Source organism: Lissotriton helveticus, chromosome 11 (genome assembly GCF_964261635.1).
Source record: "Lissotriton helveticus chromosome 11, aLisHel1.1, whole genome shotgun sequence".
NCBI lineage: Eukaryota > Metazoa > Chordata > Amphibia > Caudata > Salamandridae > Lissotriton > Lissotriton helveticus.
Window position 1 is genome coordinate 858,749,963 of NC_136072.1, and position 25,965 is coordinate 858,775,927.

At 47.7% G+C, this 25,965-nt stretch overlaps 1 protein-coding gene across 2 annotated transcripts in view; it reads right to left on the reverse strand.

Annotated features, from left to right (window-relative positions):
• Positions 1-14,021: 14,021 nt before the first annotated feature.
• SUDS3 (SIN3A corepressor complex component SDS3) overlaps positions 14,022-25,965 on the reverse strand; it is a 204,677-nt gene continuing 192,733 nt past the window's right edge. For both annotated transcript variants that reach the window (XM_078667091.1, XM_078667092.1), the window contains exon 13: positions 14,022-14,768. In XM_078667091.1, coding sequence (XP_078523217.1) covers positions 14,670-14,768 — 99 coding nt within the window. In that variant the 3' untranslated portion in view covers positions 14,022-14,669. The remainder of the gene's footprint in view (positions 14,769-25,965) is intronic.

Sequence of the window (25,965 nt, forward strand, 5' to 3'; positions counted from 1 at the left end):
TCGCCCCACGGCTCCTGGAGGTCTATACGGAAGCATACGAAAGCGGGAAGCTGCCCCCTTCACTCTGTGAGGCCCTGCTGGTCACACTCCTGAAACCAGATAAGCCATCAAATCAGTGCGGGTCATACCGACCGCTCTCTATGATCAATATAGACGCAAAGATCCTAGCGAAAATGATCGCTATTAGAATGCAACCCTTGATTCCCCTATTAGTGTTGCCGGACCAATCGGGATTAGTTATGGAGCGATCCACCACTCATAGTTTGCGTACACTATTTTCCACTCTGCACTACTTCGAGCCGGACTTTCAGGCGGTGGCCTTATTACTTGATGCGGCCAAGGCCTTTGATTCTTTACTTGTGGCCCTTTATGTTTACAGTACTGAAGGATGGGTTTTCCCCCTTTCTTCCTTCAATGGCTCCGAGCGCTGTACAGCGACCCAGTCGCCAGGGTGCGAGTTAACCGTTGGGTCTCCTCATTGTTTTCTATCGGAGGAGGCACGAGGCAGGGCTGCCCGCTGTCGCCTATGCTATTTGCCTTAGCGCTGGAACCCCTCGCCTGCAAACTGAGGCAACGGCATGCTGCACCTGCTCTGCGGTTCCGATGACGGCCATTGATTGTCTCTCTCTCTATGCAGATGACATGCTGCTATATGCCCGGGAGCCCGAGGTCCACCTGTCTGCGCTACTAAGGGAATATGTCCAATTCGAGCGCTTCTTTGGCCTGGGGATAAATTGGTTCAAGTCAGTGGTGTTTCCCCTAACCGCGTTCACCAAAGAGGTGGAGCTGGATTTTCCAATGACGTGGACAACTGACCCTGTGAAGTATCTGGGTGTTTGGGTACATAGAGATCCTGACATCGTGATCTCTGAAAATTACGGCTGCGTGGTGACCCGTATTTCGGAACAGGCTGCAAGATGGACACACCTGCCCCTCTCTCTGGCGGACAGGATTGCGGTGGTGAAAATGGTGTTTTCACCCAATATGCTATATTTCTTCATTAACATTCCTATCAAACTGAATATAGCGCTCTTCCGCACCCTCCAGTCTGTATTGGTCACATTTGTGTGGGACGGTAGGAAGCCAAGGTGCCGCTGGGACCTGTTGGTGCAGCCCTGTGAAAGAGGAGGCTTTGAGGCTCCAGACCTCCGCCTCTACTATCTGTGCGCCCAGGCGCAGTTCGCGCATTACTGGCACTTCCCGCTGCGGTATCAGCCACATGTGGCTATAGCGGAAGATGCTGTGCTCCTTGTGCCACTGCAGGCAGTGACACTTACGGGGGGATCGGGTGGCCCGCGGACCGAGATTAATCCCACGCAGTGCACGGCGTGGGCTTGGCAAATGCTTGCGACTAGGGCACAGCTTTTCTATCTGTATGCGCCACTATTGCCGTTACTTTCCCACCCTGGAATCTCGGCGGCTCGGGAGGAGTCTGCTTTGCGAGAACTAGCTGCGGCTGGCATCCACCGGCTGGGTGATCTATATGTGGAGGGTAGATTTAAAACGTTAAAAGAGGCGCAGAACGGCTCTGAGCGGGGTTTCATGTTTAACTTTACATATGTTCGGGTTCGTCAAGCTATCCGCACGGCGTATCCGGGTTATCCTGCTGAGCCCACCACTTTACGAGCCCTGCAGGTGCTGCTGACGGGAGAGAGTCGAAAGAAATTAGTTACAAGACTTTACAATGCCTCTCTGCGCGAACAGGACATAGAGGTACACCCCTCTTGCTCGCGCTGGCAGACGGTGCTGGGTACTCCTATCGCGCCGGAGGTCTGGACTGCGTGTTGTCAGCTTACTGGTCGCCTCACGGCTAATTGTAATCTTCGAATCATACATTTTAAGTTCCTACATCAGGATTATTATTCCCCTTGCAGCTATATAAATACGGCCTGAAGGAAACCTCTAACTGTGTGAGATGTGGAGCGGCGGATGCTGACTTCCTCCATGTTGCCTGGATGTGTGGGAGTGTGTTTGCTTTCTGGATGGAAGTGGTGGCCATTCTATCTGATGTTGTGCTGGAGACTGTGGATTGCTCTCCTGAGCTTTGCCTACTGGGGTATGTCAAGCGCCTTAAGCCCTGTAACAGGCGAATTGTCGCAGTTTCCACTTTGCTTACAAAAAGGGTGGTGGCGCAATGTTGGGGAGCCAAAGCGACACTCACTGTGAAGAAGTGGCTCCGAAACCTGGTGTATTGTAAAACTCAGCTACAGACATATGAGGAGGAGCTGCCGGAATCCTCTCGCCCCAAAGATTTTTGGGCCCCCTTGACGGAGTATCTGCTGTCCCATTCTGCCCTGGTATGAGCCCATTAGCAGATCCCAATAGATACCTTTAAATGGGTGTGGACCTCCTGCTAACAACTGTGCGGATCTGAAGGATAGTCTTTTCCTAAAAACATTCTTTTATTATATGCTACCAAATGCAGCTTTATTGTCCAAAGTGTACTGTAACTGTACTACTGTTCCACCAGGGGGGGTTGAGGGGGAGGGGGAGGGGGCGGGGGCATGTTGTGAGTTTTCTACGTTTCCTTGCTTTCAATGACTCTGTACCATTGATTGTGTGCCTTGTTTTAAAAATCAATAAATAAAATTAAACATTTGAAAAAAAGAATTGTAGAGCAACTGTTATTACCTATTGACTTTCTATGCATTTATGCCAGCCTAATGTAAAAAAATGTGTAAAAAAAAAAGTCACTTTGAAAAATGTCCTACAATTTACAGGCTAGCAGGGGTAACCACAATTTCGGAGATGTGCAAATAGCTACTGTTTCTAAACTCTATATTTTGTTCCCATTTCGGAAATACATAGGTCTCTTTGATACCTATTTTTCACGTTTTATATTTTACCAAATTAATTGCTATCTACCCGGTACACAATGAAAAACCACTGCAAGTCAATGCTCTGTTATTGGCTCTGGGGTCCTCGGGTTCTTGGTGAACCTGCAAACCCTATATATCCCCACAACCAGAATGGTCCAGCGGACGTAACGGTATATTGCCTTCAAACATCTGTCATACTTATAAGAAGTTAAAGGGTGAAAACCTTTGCACAAATGGCTGTTTTTTCAACTCATTTTCAAATTTCTTATTTTAAACTGCTAGATTCTATAAAAAAAACCTTGAAGGATCTACACAAATTCAGAATTGTATCTACTTTTCGGAAATGTATAGCTTTTCGGGATCCATTATTGCTTTCACACCCATTTCTACCACTAACTGGAAGGAGGTTTTAAGCACAAAATGAAGCAAAATAGGCTATGTCCCAGAAAAATTGCAAAACTGAGGAAAAGTGTTAATTTGACCGACATCATTTGTACCAGGACTCCATTGCTTTTTCATTGCCATCTCGTGTCAAACACTTCCACACAACCCACCTGGTCATTTTCTCTGATGCCTGAGGAAATTCTACACTGACACCACAAAAAACGTCATGCAGCCTGCATTTCTGCCCAGGAACTGTCGCACACCCAACCCCCCCTGTTCTTTGCAGGTCAACTGAAAGCCACAAGACACTCCCACCCTAAATGAATGATTCATTTTCCATCTCCTGCTCCCAGCCAGGTAAATATCCTTGACACAGTTATCAGGTTATCTAGACAATGGTCTGACTGCTGGACTCTAATCAGGGTAAGTAAACAAATGACTTGAAAGACCAGGCTTTGATCAGGCAATTGAACAATGACCTGAAAGAAAGAGCCCTGATCAAAGCAGAGTGGACAATGCTCTGTGTACCAAGCCTTGACCAGGTCACCAACTACAAGCATAGAGTGGACAATGCTCTGTGTACCAAGCCTTGACCAGGTCACCAACTACACGCATCGCCTTGATCAAGCTCTCAACTACAAACCCTGCCCTGATTGGACAATGGACTGACAGCCAAAAGAATGGTATGAGAAATGTATAAAAGGCTTGTAAGCGGCCAGCAGCCAGAGATGGCGGCAGCTTGAGAGGAGAGCTCCGTGATTGAAGCGGCCTCCTGAACTATCCGATAACTTATCCGTCCACGAAATATCCCAGGCGGGAAGGCGACCAAGCCCAGGACCGGGCGGCAGCATCCTAGATTACCGGGACTTCGATCCGTGGTCAGGAACACCAGTGTTGGCCGATACTTGTGTGGGCCTGTGAACAGCATCCGGACCGGGGAGTGTGCTGCACCGCAAGGCGGACAGGAAGTTCATAGATCCGGGCGGAGGGGGACCGGAAGCGCTCGCCTGTGCCTGGCGGCGACGGAGAAGAACCCTCGGCACCTTTGAAGCACCGCCGGACTTTCGTAGCGCGGAGTGTGAGCCCGGACGCCCCTCCGAGGTGAGAAGAGGCGCGGCCCTGACAGCCTGCCGGGCCGGAAGGGGGCGCGTAGAGCGGAGACACCGAGACGAGGGGTCGCCATCTTAGGGTCGCACAGACGGCCCTGCCGCGACCGCATCAGCTCCGGCTCCGCGATCGAACTGCAGAGTTGGGCCAGGAGTGACTTTTCACCACCAGGCAGCGCATACTATACTGCCGGGGCTCCTCCACTGACTGGGGGCCCACAGCGCCGTCATAAGCCCGGGCGGATACCGGAACCCATTGAGCCTCTGCCCGGGACTGCTCCGGAGTGCTGGGGGTCATCCTCACAGCCCTCGCTCCACGGCCTCGGGCCGATTTATTTGCCAGTAACGCGGGCCCTCAGATTTCACCAGGAGTGCCTGACGGGTGACTCGACAGTCGCAGGGCAGTGGCGGCACATGAGACACTGCAGTGGGGGTACCTCCACAGTGCCGGGGGAGACTATTAAAACACCCGCCCCACAACTGAGCCAGGAAGCTTTGTTCCATTGTTCCCACTGAACGCTGAGGTAACGGCGACACAGTGGGGGGGCCCTGAAAGGCGTAGTGCCGCCGGTTATTATATGGACTAGTGAGAATTCGCAGAGACCTGGTGGTGATGGTATACTGCGCCCCGTGAACGGAGAGTGAAGCGGCCCGGACGGCGTCAGGTGTGGGTGCAGTCATACAGGCGCTCTGAATCGGGGGTGTGGGACACCGACTACATACACGTTGGGTGAGCACCACTGCTGAGATGGCCGGCAGGGGACCAAAGGCTGGAGCATCGCAGTCCCGCCTTGACCGTTTTGCGTATGAGAAGCCCGTTTCCTCCCCCCCAGACGCCAAATCACAGCAAAGCAAGTCTGCGGACGCGACGGGGGGCAAGAAGGCGACCCTGGACGATGTCATGCGGGCCCTCACGCAGGTACAGGCCACAGTTGGGTCCATCTCAGCCGAAATCACGCTAATAAGAGCGGACTTCCATAAGATGTCGGAGAAAGTGACTAACATGGAAGTGGTGACCAAGTCTTTGGTGGAAGATGTGTCAGAACTGCAGATTGGTATGGAACGCGTCTCAAGGGAAAATAAGGAACTGCGAGAAAAGCTCGATGATCAGGAAGGGCGCTCGAGGCGGAACAACATCCGTATACTAGGTGTGCCGGAATCGGAGGACACGAGAGCAATGGACCTGTATGTGGAGGATTTAATCAAGCAGAAACTACAGCCTAAGGGGCTCTCCGCCTTCTTCACAGTAGAAAGGGCTCACAGGGTCCCTGGCGGACGCCGGAAAACGGGCACTAATCCCAGGCCGATCATAGCAAGACTCTTTAATTTCAGGGATCGTGACGCCATCCTGCAGGCAGCGAGAACTTCGCCCCCTATTAGGATCCAGAACTCTACGTTGGCCTTTTTTCCGGACTATACAGCCGAGGTCGCACGGAGGAGAAGAACCTTTTTCGAAGTGAAGAAGGAACTGAGAGCTAGGGACATCTCGTACTCAATGCTTTTTCCGGCCAAGCTTCGGATTGTGGCAGACAATAAAACATGGTTTTTTGATTCCCCGGAGATGGCGCAGGAATGGCTGGAGGGGTGGAGGCAGGTGGACCCCCCGCGTCGCTCTAACAGGCAGACCAAGCACCGTAATGCAGGATCCCGGCAGGGCTCACAACCCACCGGGGAGGTTGAGGCGCTCTCCCCTTTGCCTGATCATCAGGAGGAGGGTGCTGATGAAGACCAGTGATTCGCTGATGCTGTATGGCTGACCTGACTGCAATGCTGACTGGCAATGCCGCCTTGGACACTGGGCTGAGGGCCTCCGCGGCCGAGGATGGGGGCCGCTGATACCGGAGCGTCCTTCACCCCAGCGAGCAAGTACTAGGTTTTTGGGGGGGATCAGGCACTCTGCTGAGTTGGGGGGGCGGGCAGTTTTGAGTCCGTTGAGCAGGGGGGCAGGGAGGGGGGGAGTTGGGGGTAGGATGTGTTACTGGTTTTTAATTGCTACACAGGGTCAGGAACAGTACAGTGGGTTACGAGTGCGTAGAATGGTGGTATTGCAACAAAGAGTACATATTCACTCCACAAGCTGTTTAATGTGATGCGGACGTCGGCTGACTTACCGCTCATTTAGACATGATAGGGGGGGACGCTAACATGGGGCGGGCATCGCCTTTGAGCCTACTGTCTTGGAATGTTAGGGGCCTGGGTGACAAGATAAAGCGTGGGTTGGTCTTACAGAGCATAAGGAGGTTAGCTCCAGCCTTGGTCCTATTGCAGGAGACCCATCTGACTGGCACAGCGACACGGGCCCTAGACAGGAAAGGCTACAGCATGATTGTTCCCTCTGAGTTTACTAAAGGGTCCCGAGGTACGGGGATATTAATGCACCGCTCGTCCAGGTTTATAACCCAATCCGTCAGCGTCGACACACAGGGACGCTTTGCGGCGATACATGGGCAGTGGGAGGGGAGGCCGCTCAATGTGGTCTCAGTGTATATCCCGCCAGCGCTGCACAACACAGCTCTCCCAGAACTGGGAACATTTTTGTTAAACCTCCCAGAGGGGGACCTTATTGTGGGGGGTGATTTTAATGCGGTGGCACACAACTCCCTAGACCGCTACCCTGTGCGCACACGCACACCAGGGCCTTCCAAATTGCATGACTTCATGGAAGCGCAGGGTTTAGTGGACATATGGCGGCAGTTTCACTCAGAGGGCCAACAATACACGTACTATTCGGCAGTCCACGATAGCCTATCTAGGATTGACTACTTCCTCACACTGGGGGGGGGCCTTCTCAATATCACTGACACTCACATCGGACCGCGAGGGGTTTCGGACCATTCCCCGCTGACACTGACTCTTTCCAGCCAGGTATGCACTCACAGACGCATCTACCCTATTTACCCGGGATTCCTTAAAGAGCCTGTTATAGCCAAGGCTTTAAAAAAGGGCACGAGGTCCTACCTCGCTGAGAATGAAGGATCGGTGACTTCCCATGTAACCTTGTGGGAAGCCTACAAGACGGTTCTTCGCGGGCAGGCAATCTCGGTTATTGCACAGCATAAGCGCACACAGAGCCAGGAGTTATTAGAATTAGAAGAGCAGCTCGCTAGAGCAACGCAGGCCCATGAGAGTAACCCGAGTGAGGATACACATCACGCGCTCCGGCTGTGTCAGCAGAGACACACCGAACATATACGACATAAGGTGATGGGCAGTGTGTTGGCGACTACGAATAGGATATATGACGTTGGTGATAAGGCAGGTAAACTCTTGGCCTGGCTGGAGAGGAAACTGGGAGGACAAAGGGCCATACTGCAATTAAAAGATTCGGGAGGGGTGTTGCAGACTAGTCCGGATCGAATAGTGGAGCTCCTAGCAGACCACTTCCATTCAGTCTACTCCCCTGAAACTGAAGTCACAAGGGAGATGGTAGAAGGGTCACTCCTAGGGGTGCCGACCCGTACTCTCCCCCAGGACGCTCGGGACGACCTTGACTCGGACCTGACGTCCGAAGAAATACAGGTAGCCATAGCGGCACTACACCCTGGGAAAGCAATGGGCCCTAATGGAGCGCCGATTGAATGGTACAAGATCATGTCCGAAACGCTTTCCGCACCCTTACTCGAAATGTACAAAGAATGCCGGGAGCAGGGGCTGTTGCCCCCTGACCAGCACACGGCCACAATAGTAGCAATACCAAAGCCCGGCAAACCCCCTGAGGAATGCGGATCATACCGCCCAATCTCACTCCTTAACGCCGAAAATAAAATTTTGGCAAAACTACTGGCCACTAGACTACTGCCCCATCTGACGCACTTAATTCATCCGGACCAGTCGGGCTTTATGCCACACCGAAGTACAGCGCTGAATTTGCGACGGCTGCATGGAGTGCTAGCACGCGCCCCAAAATTGGCTGACCCAGCAGCAGTGCTGTCATTGGATGCCAAAATGGCGTTTGACATGGTGGAGTGGCGCTATCTTTTTGCGGTCCTGGAGCACATGGGTGTTGGTTCCGGGTTCATCTCGTGGGTCAGGTTGTTGTACACCGAACCCGTGGCGAGGGTGACGGCCAATGGTTGTATCTCGAGGGAGTTCCCGCTAGCGAGGGGCACGAGACAGGGATGCCCGCTCTCACCGCTGCTATTCGCCTTAGTACTGGAACCCCTGGCCACGATTCTTAGATCCACCTAGCTGCTGAAGGGCATACAGTGGGATGATGGCTGGGAGGATAGGGTCTCCCTGTATGCTGAAGACATGCTCATTTACCTCATGGACCTCGAGAATGGTATTCCGGTCCTGCTGGCCCTATGTGAGAAACATGGTGCCGCGTCAGGATATAAACTTAACTGGTCCAAATCCATTTTGTATATGATACGGGGCAGCCCCCCGGTCCTGCCTATTGGTTGCCAGTTGCTCGTGGAACCCCGTACCTTCAGGTACCTGGGGATTCAAATCACAGGAGACCCTGCGACCTTTCTAGAGCTGAACCTTGTGCCACTACTGGACAGATTGAAGGCGGACGTGCGCCACTGGAAGACCCTCCCCTTGACACTGCTGGGTAGAGCGGCACTCTTCAAAATGCTGGCGCTGCCTCGCTTCCTGTATGTTCTAGAGAACGCACCGGCGGTGGTCCCATTATTGTTTTTCCGCCAAGTGTCGGCACAACTGTCCACCTTGCTGTGGAGTGGTAAGCCAGCTAGGGTAGCGCACCTGAAATTGATTAGGGACTGGTACAGCGGGGGGATAGCGCTCCCAAACCTTGAATTGTACTATTGGGCAGCGCACCTTAAGGTGATCAACCAATGGATCCATGGTGCACACGAAGACCCGGCCTACATGGCGGATAGACGCCAACTGGGCACGAGCACCCTTCTGGCCCCGCTCTACAACAAGGGTCTGGTGGGGAAGCTGGAGGGACCTACCAAGCACACAGTGTCTATATGGCATAGGGCTCAGAGGCGGCTTGGTTGGGAGGGGGTGATTACCAAACTCACACCACTATGGGACTCCAAGGCCCTTGGTAATCTGCGCAGCTGTAAGGGGTTTGATCGGTGGGATACCATCGGGATCTCCACGGTTGGCGATCTATGGTCGAGAGGTGGAGTGCTCTCCTTTGCAACCCTGAGGGAGCAGTATGAACTTGGAGTGAATGAAACGTACAGATATATACAAGTTAGACACGCGCTCATGTCTGTGTTAGAATTGGGGGCGGCGGTCCCGGAGTCGGCTCCGTTGGAAGACCGACTGTTAACGGACTATATGGAGGCTGGTGCTACCTCCCTCACCTACCGCAAACTGTTAAACAACCTACCGGATCCGCTGGTGAAACTGAAAGAAAAGTGGGTGGAGGAGATTGGGGACTTGGATGAAACGGAATGGAATGCAGCACTGGCGTCGCCTAGGGAGGCAGGTATATCCACACGATTCAGACTGGTCCAATTTAAAATACTACATAGGGTTTACTACACCCGAACAACACTACACAAAATTCACAGGGCGGAACACCCATACTGCCTAAGGAACTGTGGGGAGGAGGGTACGCTGTTCCATACTTTGTGGGACTGTCCTAATTTACAAACTTACTGGAGACGAGTAGCACGAACGATCGGTCAGACCCTACAGACCTCGTTCACACCTGACCCTCGGGTATGCTTACTGAATGTATGGGGCCCAACCGACCTGTCACCGCATGGAAAGCGATGGGTGGTCATTGGTATGATGCTGGCGAAGCGCGATATAGCACAAAATTGGGGGGCGCTGACTACTCCGACGTTGGCTCAGTGGTGTAGGAACATGGATATGCTTATGTTAACAGAGAGGGCGATTTACAAACAGAGACTTAATCCACGCAAATGGAACAAAATATGGTCGCCCTGGAACTCATATAGAGGGGATATCTGTGAGCCTTTGCCTGAAGATGAGGAAGGGGATAGTTCTGGGGAAGACGAGGACGTGGAGTGATGTAGGGATCAGGGAGAGTGACATTGAGGGCTAAGGAATGCTCGGGCCCTGGGTATTGAACATGTGGACAGATTTGTTTCCGAAAGAGACTATGGACAATACTTGTGATGCTTCTATTCACGCTAATACTGTATTTGATTCGTGACACGGATCGCTTATACTGACCCTTTTTAGTAGTATGTTCAAAGTTTGGGAGAAAATGAAAATTTGAAAAGTTGCTCTACTGATTGAATGCAGCTGAATGTTGACGCTGCGATGTGACCTGGATTTTCACTAATGTTTACTATGTGATAGCAACAATAAAAACAAATTTTCAAAAAAAAAAAAAGGCTTGTAAGCTGCAGAGTAAAGTAGCAGCCTCCTGGGTTTTGTCTCTGACTAGCTTGGGACTCTGTTCCATAGCCCGGGCAATTGAATAAATCTGGGTTCCTCCTGCAGACGAAGGCTCCTGTGTCTCCTTTTTACTAAGTATGCAAGGTATGGAAGACTAGGGCGGTTCCCCCGTCGCCGAGACCCAGTGAGTGGGTTATTACGGTTCTTCAAAACTGTGTAATTAATGTTGGTTTTCTGACAAACATCTGCTTGTCCCTGAAAGCTGGGAAGATGAAGATATCAGCACCACAAACCTTTTTTTGGTACCATTTGCAGGGGAAAAAACAGACGCTTTCTTCTGCAGCACATTTTCACCATTACAAAAAAAAATGTTGCTGTATTTTGGCTAATTTCTGGGTCCCCTCCAGGGGAATCAACCAACCCTGGCTACATTTTAAATTCCTATGATGTTGGAAGAAAAGGGTGCAAATTTAGCGTTGATACCTTATGTGGTCAAAAAGTTACAGGGGCCTTGGCACAAACTACCCCAAATATACCAAAAAAAAGGCTTAGCACAGGGGTAAAAAAGGCCAAGCAGCGCAAAGGTTAATGAGTCCTGGAACGCAGCAAGGAAAGAACTAATGGGGTGCTATTAAGATGGGGCACAAATCAACTGTGGTTAAAAAAAAAGATATAATTATAAAAGGATTCAAAATCTAGCAAAAAGAGAATGGGAATACGGATATTGGAGATATTTAACTTCAGTGGCTAAAAGCAAGGATGGCAAGCTTTTCTGGCACATTGTAGATTAGAGTGACAAGAGACCGGTTATAGATGAAGACTTTCATATTCAACCGAAGTCATGGGTAAATCATTTTAGTACACTCTATGCCAGTGAGACTCAAATTTACCCGGACATCGATAGCTTATTAAGCATATACATAAATATTGAATTCAGGGACACGGAACCCATTTATTTTAGCCTGGAGGAAATCAGGCTAGCCCTCGCTGCGCTACAGAGGGAAAGCCCCTGGTTTGGACAAAATCCCTAGGGATCTTTAACTCTCTGAAGTGGACATATGGAGTGTTATTCTTAATCGTAATGTTAATGCCATCGTAAGTGGTGCACAGGTCCATGACTCTTGGATAGGGGCAGAGGCGGTACCCGTGTATAAAAAGGAAGACAAAACCAACCCCACTAATTACAGGCCGATTGACCTGATGGATATCTCACAAAAATTGTTTTGCAAGCACCTGTTTGGGAGATTACATGTTTTGATTAATGAAAATTAGATCCTCTCGCCCCTTCAGGCTGGTTTTAGAGAAAACACTGGGACACTCGACAAGCTATTTTTATTTTTAATAATTCTATGGAAGTACGTGATGATCAAAAAGGAACACATATGTTCTATTTGTGGACTTGGAGTACCTATACAATTGTAATGGGGACCCTCCTAAGATAACTGCTAGCCCAGTTGCGTCTTTAATGTTTGCTGATGGCACACTAATTGTCTATTGAACATGGGGTTACACAATGTATTTAACAAGTTCTCAGTGGCATGTAATGATCTTGGTCTTGAAGTTAATGTCAACAAGACACATTTATGTAATTTAATCTCCGTCAATTTGTTAAGTGTAAAGTGAAGCTGGGAAACTCTATGCTAGATCAAGTATATGATTGTGTCTATCTAGGGGTTAGATTTACCAATACAAAGCATGGCCCTCACAAATTTCCAATTCCCAGCTCACCCTTTAGCATGTCACATCTGCCCCATCTAAAAAACTGAAAGCAAGTAAATATAGGCGAGTTAACCAGGTTATCGACATTTATTGGGCGAAGGGGGTTAGTGCTGCTTTATACGGCGCTGAGATCTGGGGTTACCAGAATGTAAGGCCCATAGAGAAAACAGATAATATCCTTATGAGATCTTTACTGGGCTTACCACGCAGTGTGCCCCTAACCCCTATTCGGTTGGATCTTGGTCTCTATATTATAGCACAAGTGGCAGCGTTTAGACCCCTAGCATATTGGTCACGTGTCTGGAATAGTAATACACCACTCCCTAAGAGAGAATCATTTTTAAAATTAATAGCACTGGACAGTAAAGGGAGTATTGCCTGGTTAAAACTTGACTACATATCCTTGTCTTGAGTGAGCTGTAAACGAACCCAGCCTGCATTAAGAAAAATACTTTGATGTCTCTTAAACGGATATACTGGCACTACATCTATGCCCAATGGCTCAACCTGAATACTGTGGTGGATTTAACTGGCAGGTTTTGGGATTTTAAAGACAACCTGTATTGCGAGGAGTTTTTGAATGAAACTGAAACCCAAGCAAAATCCCTATACTGACAATTGAAATACAGCATTTTGACACTTCATGTCTTTCAATGTAAATGGAATGGTCAAAACATCTCACCCCTATGCCCATTCTGTCCAGATAAGTCTTGAAACAGAAGAGCATTTTTTGTCCTAGATATGCTGCAAATAGGAGATCTTGGTTAGTTCCTATTTGTCGCATTTTCTCTGGAAGACAAATTAGGCCGACCATTAGGATTTTCAGAAGTGACACTACTGCATGGTTGATTTTTGCTCTATCAAGATACTAGTTACTTGCATGGTGCTATAGATGCAAGAACATGCAAGGGCAGGATAAGTAAAAAAAGTATAACCATCTGACTGATATCTCCCAAGGAGTGGTTTGGGCCTTAAAATGAGATATAATAATTGGGCACTTCTCATTTATTGGATCAATGTTAAACCTCTTAAAAAACTGTGTATGTGATACAATGTGATTGGTTTTATTGTGTACGTAATGTGTACTAGTTAATCTGGTCTCTTGCATAGATTGTTTTTATGCTATGCTATTAATGTCAGTAGGATTCTTCATTTTAAAACTTGTATTGATTTTTAAAATTGTTATTATAGTATGTTTGTCGCTAAGACTAAGTTGTACTTTTATGGTTGCATTATGAGCCGAATAAAGATTATTACTACTACTACTACTACTACCACAGCCATCAGTCATTCCAGGTGCATTTAATTCGACTATTTCTAGCTTAACTAAGTCATTACCAACCAACCTTCATTGGGGTCAGGGCCAGCTAATTGGGCGGTAATATCCCTTTATGGTCGAACAAAAATGAGAACAGATAATAAACGGAAGACAATTTTCAGACCTTCATCACATAATCTAAGCATATGAGTAAATGAAGAGGATATGTCATTCAAACTCGGAGCTCTTATTCATTTAGTGCTTTAAACATGGGTAGATCCCAGGATATGTTTTTTTACCTCTAGAACAACATCTATTTATTCCTTGCATGGTGCCCAGTTGACCGACGCACTAGGGAACCTCAATGGAGAGTCTGCACAAGAGCATATAAACATTACAATAAATGAATCACCAAAACCAATATGTAAAGTCTGAAGACACAAATTAGATAAAAAACAGTTTATTTGCCAGTAACATGGCATTGTCACTTAAGCATTCAACTTAAAAAAGGGCTACCATCTGACTTGAACTTGTAATGATTCACCACTTTCAAATAATTTCTAGATACAGTGCAAGAGGAAGTTTGAAAATATCTCCCACTGCCATAAAAACACATACGAACATACACACACTGAAAAGCTACTATACACGTGGAAGGTGACAAACCATTCAAGTCAGTCAACTATCATGGTGTGTGCCAGATCATAACATGCTTCCTTCTTATGGCAAAAAAACAGTTCCTGTATTTACATCCCTTGCCTGGGTTAGAGCTTTCACATACACCTCACAAAATGTCTGCCTTGAATGTGTCCGATATGGCTCTCATTTAAAACTCGAGATACAAATAAGTGTTCTTCTCTGCGGTCCTGGAAATCAAACTGGAATACGGAAAAATCCACGTTGGAGCGCACCCTTCAACATAGATGAAGACTTGTGCTGAGAATCAAAAGGCTTCTCACCAAGCTTTGAACAGTCTAGCCCGGAGGTTAACAAATTCATTTTGCTCCGTTGCAGCCACTTTAAGTCAGAGGCCCAAATGCTGTTCCATGCAGGAGTTTAGTCCTTCAAGAAGGCTCTTCGCTGGACAGAAGGTCATGCTGCAGATCGCCGGCGGATCATGAATACCCCCCGCTGGAGCTGACCTAGATAGATTCTCATTTTGGTACTATCACTGGTTTTCCGAACCCATATCTGTAGAAAATATAAAACATAAGTGTCAACAAAGAAATGGTGATCACTGTGAAGGATACAACATATGAGCAATGGTGAACAATTCAGGTAGGACCTCAAGACCTGGCTCTTCGAATTAACCACAGTGCCCAGTCGGACATGCAAAACCCCCCTCCCCCACGCCCCTTCCCAAGCGCCTCGAGACCCTCACAGGCGAGTAGCCGCGCTCAAGAAGTACGGATTGATTCATTGACAGATTGTTATTTAGGTACCACATCCGTTATTTTAGATGCCAAATTGCTCCAAAAGCCTTTTTTAATCAGCAAGAGTGCCAACTGCACACAGTCAACAGCAAATTCATTTAAATACAGTGGCAGCCGCTTATAAATCCCAATCAAATAAGAACTCAATTTATGAGTAGGTATTGATAAGAAATTGAAATGTACTCATAGCTGCAACCGATTATGTAAAACAAACAGTCTGAGGTTTGGGAATGACAATGCAATTGTGTAAACATGAAGTGTTCACAATAATCCTAAATCCAGCACTCTTCAACAAAGTAATGGCAATCTATAACAAACAGAATTATTTCAATTTGTTCAATTATTGTGATAACTAAATCTTGACAAATTATGAATCTTCAGCGGAGTAGTAGTAAATTCTTTATTTATTCCAAAAAGCTTTTTCTTCATTAAAACAGACTGTAGCCGATGCCTACGCGATTCGTCCGACAGGCATGTAAATTGGGAAACTTCGCGTTCAGATTCAAGACCGATCCTGAATGCAACGGACAGATTACTATCACAGTAGATAAAGCGGGGTACAAGAAGCCCTGGGTTTCAAGGTTCCCTCATCGAAACTGGCACAATAGGCTCACACAAGTGTACTGTCTAATCTTGTTTACTTTACTAATGGGATATACTGTGGAAACGTGTTGTGTTGCCTCAGCATGCTAGGGCACAGTCTAAAGGTACTGGATCAAGAAAAAGATGCTTCACTTTCTACTTCCGACATACTTCAAGCAGCAACATAAGTTGACATAACCTGCTGAGGGAGTCCATTTTCACGTTCAATTCAATTCCTTTGACAGCAGCCAGAGACACAGGTAAGATAGGATTGTGTGGCTGCTGCATTTTCACATAAATATCAATTTGCTGCACCTGACTCATAATCCATCATCTGTTAATTCATTTGCAGATTTTCACAAAACAAAAAGATATTAATACCTCAAACATATCAAAAGTAATTATTACCGCACACATGCCAAACTTTAATTGGCCTGGATGGTGCTTGGAGGCAAGGGAGGTAGAGGGTTTTTCTAAAACAGGAAAGGAATTGTTTAAATACTAAAAGTTACTTTAAATAGGGCACCCTCACTTGATCGCCACCACATTACAGTCAATACATCACGGTGATCACCATGTCATCTGCTACAGCATTGCCACAGGTAGATACAAGAGGTAAATCATTTTGAGGTAATTTGGAGAAAAAATAAGGTGAACCTAAAAAAATAAAGATAACTTGTTTTAACAGAAATTAATAACAAGCATTTGCAATGCAATAGGTCTCGCATTAGGAAAGTTTGAGCTATTGGTATTGTAAATGACACATTTTTTTATTTATGTGTTGGTTTTGAAAATAGCAAACTTGATAGCTTTGTCATTTACAATGCCAATAGTTTTAACTTTCGCAAATGTGACATCTATAGCATTTGTAATGTAATATGTGTTGTATTTACGTGACTTAGATGTATTGATATTCCAAATAACAATGGCTTTTAAATTTTTTAATAATTAATACTTAAATAAGTTATTGTAATTTTTAATAGCAATAGCTTAAACTTGTTAAAAAAATTGTGAAGATTATGTTAATTTTATTTTATTGTGACGAAAATCCAAGAACAGAAGTGAAATATTAACATATTTTTGTGACATTTGTAATGAAGCTTGAAACATTGAGAGAACATATTTGAACCACTTGTTGAATGGTTGCACAGATTGATGCTGTGGTGGCGCTGAGTGATGTTGTGGTGGCGACGAGTGATGCTGTGACGTTCAGTGATGCTGTGGTAGCGCCTAGTGATGTTGTATTTTCCATGAGTGATGCTGTGGTGGTGCTGAGTGATGCTGTGGTGAAGCGATAGATAGATTGAGGGCGATAGATAGATAGAGTGATGGCGACAGATAGAGTGTATTTATGTTGCATTGAGTAGTGTAAGTATGAGGTGTGTAATTATATGGCACTGAGTGGTATTATGTGGAGTGTATTTATGTTACATTGAGAAGAGTAATTATATGGCGTGTAATTATGTGGCACTGAGTGGTAATATGGGGAGTGTATGTTGTATTCAGTAGAGTAATTATGTGGCACTGAGTGGTATTTCGAGTGTATGTTGCATTGAGTGCAGTGTAATTACGTAGCATATAATTATATGGCACTGAGTGGTATTGTTTGGAGTGTATGTTGCATTGAGTGCAGTGTAATTATGTAGCACATTATGTGGCACTGAGTGTGGAGTGTGTGTTGCATTCAGTAGAGTGTACTTATGTGGCACTGAGTGGGATTTGGAGTGAATGTTGTATTGAGTGCAGTGTAATTATGTGGTGTGTAATTGTGTGCCACTCAGTGGTATTTGGAGTGTATGTTGCATGGAGTGCAGTGTAAATATGTGGTGTGTAATTATGTGGCACTTAGTGGTATTTGGAGTGTATGTTGCATTGAGTGCAGTGTAATTATGTGGCGTGTAATTATGTGGCATTGAGTGGTATTTGGAGTGTACGCTGCATTGAGTGCAGTGTAATTCTGTAGCATGTAATTATGTGGCACCGAGTGGTATTGTGTGGAGTGTATGTTGTATTCAGTAGAGTGTAATTGTGTGGTGTGTAATTTTGTGGCACTGAGTCATATTGTTTGGAGTGTATGTTGCATTGAGTGCAGTGTAATTATGTAGCATATAATTATGTGGCACTGAGAGTATTGTGTGGAGTGTGTGTTGCATTCAGTAGAGTAATTATGTGGTGTGTAATTATGTGGCACTGAGCGGTATTTGTAGCATATGTTGCATTGAGTGCAGAATAATTGTGTTGCATATAACTATGTGGCACTGAGTGTTATTTGGAGTGTATGTTGCATTGAGAGCTGTGTAATTATGTGGCAGTGCAGTGTACGTGAGGCAGCGCAGTGTGTGAGGAAGTGCAGTGTGTGTGTGAGGCAGCGCAGTGTGTGTGAGGCAGAGTGTGTGTGTGTGTGTGAGGCAGTGTGTGTGTGAGGCAGCGCAGTGTGAGTGAGGCAGTGCAGTGTGTGTGTGAGTGAGGCAGCGCAGTGTATGTGAGGCAGCGCAGTGTGTGTGTGAGGCAGCGCAGTGTGTGTGTGTGAGGCAGCGCAGTGTGTGTGTGTGAGGCAGCGCAGTGTGTGTGAGGCAGCGCAGTGTGTTTGAGGCAGCGCAGTGTGTGTGAGGCAGCGCAGTGTGTGTGAGGCAGCGCAGTGTGTGTGAGGCAGCGCAGTGTGTGTGAGGCAGCGCAGTGTGTGAGGGAGGGCAGTGTGTGTGTGAGGCAGCGCAGTGTGTGTGAGGCAGCGCAGTGTGTGTGAGGCAGCGCAGTGTGTGTGAGGCAGCGCAGTGTGTAGCAGGGCAGTGTGTGCATGATGCAGCGCAGTGTGTGTGAGGCAGTGCAGTGTGTGTGTAACATCGCAGTGTGTGTGATAGGACAGTGTGAGTGACACAGAGCAGTGTGTGACTACGTAGTGTGTGTGTGTGAGGCAAATGCAAAATTGTGTAGTAAACCTCGAATCGCCGCGGAATCAATTCCACTGGCCCCGCCCAATGTACACAGTATTTATGAAAGGTAATAGAAAGAAATCCTCATTTCACACAACGCGAGCCTCTGAATATTTCAAAATTCTATTTTTAAGAGCACGTCACTTTGGAAATGTTCTTCCCAGGAGGAAACGGCAGCGGTCCCAAAATAAAAAAAAACACAGAGCGGGGACATGCTGCAATCGCCTGTCATTTCCAAACAGGGCGAGCCGGGAGGGGGCCTGTTGGACATAAGGCACATTCGCTGCAGAAATAGCATTCATCTGGCGGGAGGCGCTGTGCAGGGAGTGCCTGGCGGGTCAGGGGTGGGGTGATCGAGCTTTATTAGGGTGCCCCAGGGGAGTTCTAGACACTGCTGTCCCAATCCTTTCATTCAGCCTTAGGCAGACAAAGGAATCCGCCGTAGATCGCACGAGGTGCTCTCCTTGACCTCAACCTATGACGCGAGGCGCGGCAGCAAGCCTCCTATGCCCCAAGATCCCACCTATACCAATAACATCGATTGCTCAAGCGCCTAAATACGGGTCACAATGAAGCGCTATATCAATGGCCTTATAAAAACAAGTAGTTGACACGCATATCTCGGCAGCAGGTGCATTGCCCCCGGATCTGCCTCCGCAGCCCAGACTCACCCAGAGGAAGAAGTTGAGGGCCTCCCAGCTGTACAGGCCACTCCCTAGAGGGAGGATGAGGATGCTGTAGCCTGGCCGCACGGCCATGGGGGCGTCCGGGGGTGCAGCCGGCCCCGGGGTGCCGTCAGCATGGCGCTGGGTGTGTGACTGTGAACTGGAGGGGGAGGGGGGGAGGGGGTGCGAGGGAGACGCCTGCTTCTATGCAACCAATCAGCAGGGCCGAGGGTGGGTATGTGGAGGGGAGGGATGTGATGCACGTGCAGACCCTCGGCCAATAGATGCGCATCTCCATTAATAGGCAGGCCGTTTTGGATTATATTTTTACTGTTGCATCTATACAGCAAACTTCCTCTCCTAGCGGAGTTCCTCTTTCAATAAGGCCACGACTCATAATAACCAGCACTCGTATGCCCCTACAGCGTTTCACAGCCTCCCCTGGGGCAGGACTTCCGCCTTCTGCGGGAAGCCGGCGCCCACAAAGTGACTGTACGAGAAGGGCAGAAGGCGGAAGTCCCGCCCCAGGGAAGGCTGTGAAACGCTGTAGGCATGTAGGAGGAGCAGAGGCTGCCGATGCAAGTGAGGGAAGCCCCACGTGACGGAGCCTGTGAGAGTGAGTGAGTGAGTGAGTGAGTGAGTGAGTGAGTGAGTGAGCGAGTGAGCGAGCGTGTGTGTGTGTGTGTGTGTGTGTGTGTGTGTCTCTCTCTCTCTCTCTCTCTCTCTCTCTCTCTCGAGGCTGACTTACTGTGAATGTGGGACAGGAGATGTGCACGGCGCCGGGCTCGGCGTGCGCACCCACGAGGTGAAATCACGAGGGCTTGCGCGTGCCCATCCCCTGTCTCACATTCACAGGAAGTGGATAACAAAAGATGCTTCGCGCTGCTACACCAGCTCGACCTAAAAAATGGCTTCTTTTATGTGCAGAACAAAAAAAAGGTACAGACTGTACCTGTCGAATGCCTAAGCATCTTTAACAATGCGTTGCGTTACCTGATTTGTGACTTTTCTTTTTTCATTGTTAAGTATGTTTAGAAATTCCAGCGCAAATGGAGTTAGCTAAAAATCCAGAACAGGCTGAAGGCGGGACACGATGAGGAGCCAACAGGGAGACGAGAAACTCTGATAACATATTGTGGGAGTCCACACTGTGACTTAAATCACCCAGTACAACTAGTGCTGGGGTTTCATTTGCCATTAAAATAGAAGTTGCAGCAGAAAAATGAAAGACACCCTCCTCCACAGAACGGCACACCTCTTGTGGAACAAAATGAAAGCTTATGTCCTCCCCATCACAGAGCAGCAGTGCAAGGCTCCCTTCCTAACAGAAAGGGTGCAGTGGGACAACAACGCATCATAGAACAGGTGCAGTGCAGGTAACCGCAGTGCAAGCCTCCCTTCCACTAGGAGCAGGCACAGCATGGTCACAGTAGTGCAAGCTTCCCTCTCTCACAGAACAGGCACAGCTCAGGGATCAGTGGCATGTAGGCTACACACAGCACTCTGCTGCAAGTGCTTAATCCACTGAGCTAAATATGAATGAAAGTGTGAGCACTGCTGCAAATCTCACTCGGTTGATATTTTCCTGCAGTGTACTTGTTATTGTCTCAGCACCGGGATAGCAGTGCATGCTGCAGCTCAGTACAGGGGCACATCACGGGACCCCTGTGGCAGTCTCAGTATTGAGAGATCCGTGCAATGTGTTAGCCTGCAGGGAAAGAACAGGTGGAAGACCGTTCTCCTTCCTTGGCCCAAAGACCTCGAATAAACTCCCCAAAGAGCTCCGGTCCATTCCAGAGCTCCTGATTTTTAGGAAAAAAATAAAAACATGACTGTTTCAGCAAAATGAATAATCTATCACTTTTAGCAGAGAGCAGGCTTTCCTTGTACACAGTCAGCGCCGAGACACTCCTTGGAGTATTTGTGCGCTATATAAATGCCATTTCATTCATTACAGAGGAACATCATGAGGGCCACGCTGCTGCCCGGGCATTGTCATGGCACTGCACTGTACAGGTCCTAGTAAAAGATACACAGGCTAAGTTACTGGCCTCCAGCTCCTAGGGCAGCGAAAAGATTATGTCCGCCCAGCTGAGGACCAATTCTTTTACCACTGCCTCTTGCACTGAGGTCACATTAACTGCTTATAGGGTCAGTGCTACATACCCTGCTAGCGGCCATCTTGACATCCCTATTACCATACCCAAATGTGGCACTAGCAACTAATCTATCTCGCATGTCAATCTTCTTTCCGACATCCCTCTCCCTTGAAGTCGTTGGTATAATTTCTGCTCCTCACAACCCTCCTCCCCTTTTTCATCCCTTTCTCTGCCTCACAGCCTCCACTGACTCTACAACATCCTCTTCTGTTGCACTCCTCCGCTCTAACTCCTCTGTTCGAACACCTTTTCTTCCTTCTTCTTTCCTTGTCACTTTCTTCCACATTTCCTCTCGTACGCCTTACTTCTCTCGCCTTCACACCACCGCACTCTCACACTTTCCTCTCACAGCTTGCTTTCACAGCCTAGCCTTCTTTCGAAATGCCCCCCTCTCACACCTGCCCGTTCGCTCCATCAGCCTCCCTCACCTTTCCACCCTTCTCTGTAACATCCTCCTCCTCTGGCACATACACCCTCCGGGTTCACTAATCACCTCCTCGTGGTCCCTTGCCTCTTTCACTCAGGGGCGTTAGTGCAACAGGTGCAGTGGCACCGCAGCCCTGAGGGGGGCACTGAACCCTGATTATTGCTGTATGTAGCCAGGAGTCTCATGTCCTCTCTTGCACTAAGGCCCGTGACACTCTGGCTACAGTGCTGCCCTCACTGCCTCCTGTCCCCAGACCCTTCCCTTGATCTCACGCGCACTCACATACCATAATTTTAACAAAAACAACCAGTAGCTTTTCACAAAGGGGAATGCGGAATCGTAAATTAGATGCATATTAATATTGTTTGAAATGTCTCTAAGACATAACTTCATTAGCGTAATGCTCACCCTCTTCTCCTCCTGGCATCTCTCGCACCAACACCCCACAGAAGGCCCCACCCCCACCCCTTGGCGCGAGGTGGGGGGTGCATGGACTTACCAGGACTTTCCCAACACTTCCAGGAGGGGCGGTGGGGGACGCGGTGTATGCGGGGGTGGGGTTGAATAAAATATGAGGTAGGAGTTGAAGGCAGAGACAGCAGAGAGAGAGAGAGCCGCAACACAGGGAGAGGTCTAGCGAGCGAGACACCGAACATAACGAACTAGTGAGAGAAAGGGACAGTCTGATAGAGAGGGGTAGAGAGCCGGGGGGGGGGGGGCAGAGGCAGTCACAGCAAGATCGTGTGAGCCAACTAGACAGAAAGGGATGGAAACCAGAGCAGTGAGAAGACAAAGATACATCGGAACGAGAGAGAGGGGTAGGAGTGGAAGAGTGTAGGGTAAGAAAGAGTGTGAAAGGGCGATAGGCAGCAGAGAGAGGGAGAAACGACCGAGAGATTGTGGGAATCGACTTATGAGGTGTAAGAGAGAAAAAAAAGACAAGCCGTGAGCGTGCACATCCCGAAACCGGAAGTTCGGGAGCGTCACGCCGGTCTTGGGGCGGGACTTCCGTCTTCTGAGGGAAGCCCGCGCCCACGGAGTGGATGGCCCAGGAGCAGTGGTGATGCAGGGCTCCCATGCCTGAGGGAGAGCCCCGCGGTGGCAGCAGAAGTCAGGAGTGGCGGCTGAGGCCGCTGATGCGGTAAGTGGGGCTTAGTTGTGGGGGGAGGGGGCGTGGGGAGGGGGCGTGTGGAGGGGGCTGGCGGTGGGGGCAGCGGCGTGTGTGTGTGTGTGTGTGGGGGGCGACGGCGGTTTGTGTGTGTGTGTGTGTGTGTGCGCGCGTGTGTGTATGCGTCTGTCTGTGTGTGTATGCGCGTGTGTGCGTGCCTTCGGCCGGCCTCAGTAACGCTGTGTGTGTGTGTGTGTGCGCACGCTCGCGAAGCGCGTCTACAGACCCTAAGCGGCTCGTGCACCGGTCTGTCTCCCTTGGGAGGCAAAACAACAACAATAGGTCTCGCTGGCGAGACCTAAAAAAAGGGAGTTTTGGTGTGTCTCTGCGGTAATATAATCTTGCACTTCTTTAATAAGGGTTATGCACAAGTTAATTACGGTGGTAATGCAGTCGCAATTTGGAAGGGGTCCACAGAGGACCCCTTCCACTTTGTGACTGTCTCTAAAAATATTTTTTAAGGACAGGCAGTGGTCCCAAAACCAGCATTGGGAAAATAAACTCTACAACGAGGGGTCAGAGTCACTGCTGCTCAGCCGAGCTCAGACAAAGACTAGCAGAGCTGCGTTACCATTATATGGCTTCAGTAAACTTCCTGAAACTGGAGGAAGCAAAATCTTACAGAAAGATGTGTGGGGGGTACTGGTCAAAATACTGCCATGGATTGCAAGCCTAAAAGCAAAGATGACAAATTAAACTAAGCTAGGGCTGTACCAGGGTATCGGCTTGCAAGGCGACATGCCGGATTCATCTAGGATAATCTCTTTAACAAATGACTACTGAAGATTTGCATTGATCATCGGAAAAATCATTGAACTTTGTGACAGTACTTTTAAATGTAGGAAGGAGACCTACAGATACGGGTCTAACAAATGCAACTAGAAATCTCGAGCTGTGTAATACACACACAAACATTCAAAAGGAAGAGTGGCATGTGTCTAAAAGTCAGAAATGCATTCAAACGGTGAGATCAGCCCAGCACATATCCTCTCCACTGCCCCTCAACAATGGAAAATTCCCTCCTTGAAACATGATAGGTAAAATAAGACTCATGGGGTGCTTGACGCTACTATAATTCAACCACCTTGTAAAAGCAGTGTGAAAGTGCACACATTTCTAGATGAGATGCAGCATCATTCCCTATTAGGCTAGGGAACCATGCTGGTAGGTTTCTTAAACTTGTGGTGGTCATTACACTGCCACTACTTTAACAGCATGCACATATGCTATGCAATAAACTATTTCAGCTAGCCCATGACCAATCACCTAGAACAGCACAAGTCTAAAAGCAAAGAGAATGCTGAAAACCTCTTTGGAGGACCTTACACTGGCTCAGGCTGTATCAGTCAAGATGTTTAACACACAAGATCAACTGATGTCAAGGTAGGGCTTAAAACTAAAAAAGTAAAAACTTAATGAAGTTACTAGTCCCACAAGTTCTTCTACCTCTTAATTGGTATCTTACAGTAGGAATAAACTATGTACAATACGCATACATTTTTCAAATTGCCAATAGCAATGTTGCTAAGTCGGAAAGGTTCATGAAGATGCTAGAGACATGACTGAATATCCCAATTCTTTCACTCTGTCAGATTCATGACTGATTCTTCCCCCAGATAACGGACCCTTTAGATGTGATTCCTTGCATGTGACACAATCCATCATTCCTTATCTTTCAGAATCGTTGGTCTGACATGATTGAATATGAGAGTCTCAGAACATTTTGTCTCAGAGACCCTCAACAGCACATTCACGTGAACATTCAGTTGGAGAGATGCATTCAGAAGCACGGCACAGGAGGGTTTAAAGTCAAGCATAAACCCCTGTCCTATATTTCTCCACACCATGATGCAAATGAAATGCATATTTAAGTTATAGGCCTAAAGACCGTAGCTATAACCATGTTTCATCTGGAGCAAAGTGTGCTCACTGATGAAGAGGGGTGAGTGCTTCTACTCACTAATAACACACTATCCAGAAAGTAGAAGGCATCCATATATATTTATTTGGTGATTCCGGCACATGTTACAGACATCTCTAAACATCTGTTTAGAATTGAACAGAAATGGGTCTATAGGTTAAACTCGGATAAATCAGGCCTCAATGAAGACATCCCTTGGATGTCCCTCTAATAGTTGGGCACATTTTGAGGACAGTGGGGAGCTTTTCCTTCAATGAAGATATCATTCCAAAACTGGATATAAATGCGACACACCGACTTAGTATGTTCTTCTCTCTCATGAAGAATTTAAGCAGAAAAAGGTCCAGAGTTTCTTGCATTTAACAACTGATGCCTGAACCTACATGGGATTACAATTCCCATGATTCTTGCAGTCTTTATAATGTATGCTCTCTACATATCTTGCTTTAGACGAATGTAATTCTTGGTCTCTTCAATATATGTGCATCGTGAAGAACATAGCCATGCCCGACTGTGTGACTACATTTTACCTTTTGTAGTCCAGGCTATCCTCTGGAACTACACAGGACTGCGATTTCCATTGTTTATAGTCTCTTCCGGTATTCTGGTACAACTGCATTTGCCATACTCATTAGCATTTAAGCATAATGTGCAATCTATAATTAATATTATTGATTTTGAATCATGATAGACTGCACATGGCACTATTTTGATGCTTGCAACACGAATCTCCTACATGCAGGAAGCGATTGTGTTTCCACATATGCGCGTTGCAAAGAACTCGATCATGTTTGATTACGGGACTACATCTCCCCGCCATTCAGAGTCCGTGCTATAAAGGATGACAAACTCCTCTGTTTGTAGTTTCTTCGCAGAGATGAGAAAACTGCATTAGATTTAAAAACGTGACAGGATTTTGATATAATAATCAAGACTCCTGCAGCTATTTTTTCAACTGCAGGAAGCATAGGAGTCTAGTATGACTACATTTCCCAAACTCCTGGTAGTTCGACTCTCGGACGCATGATGATGACGTCACACGCTTTTTTGACGCACACCACGAGAAACAAGAATGGCAGCGTCCACCCGCACAGTACCTCCCC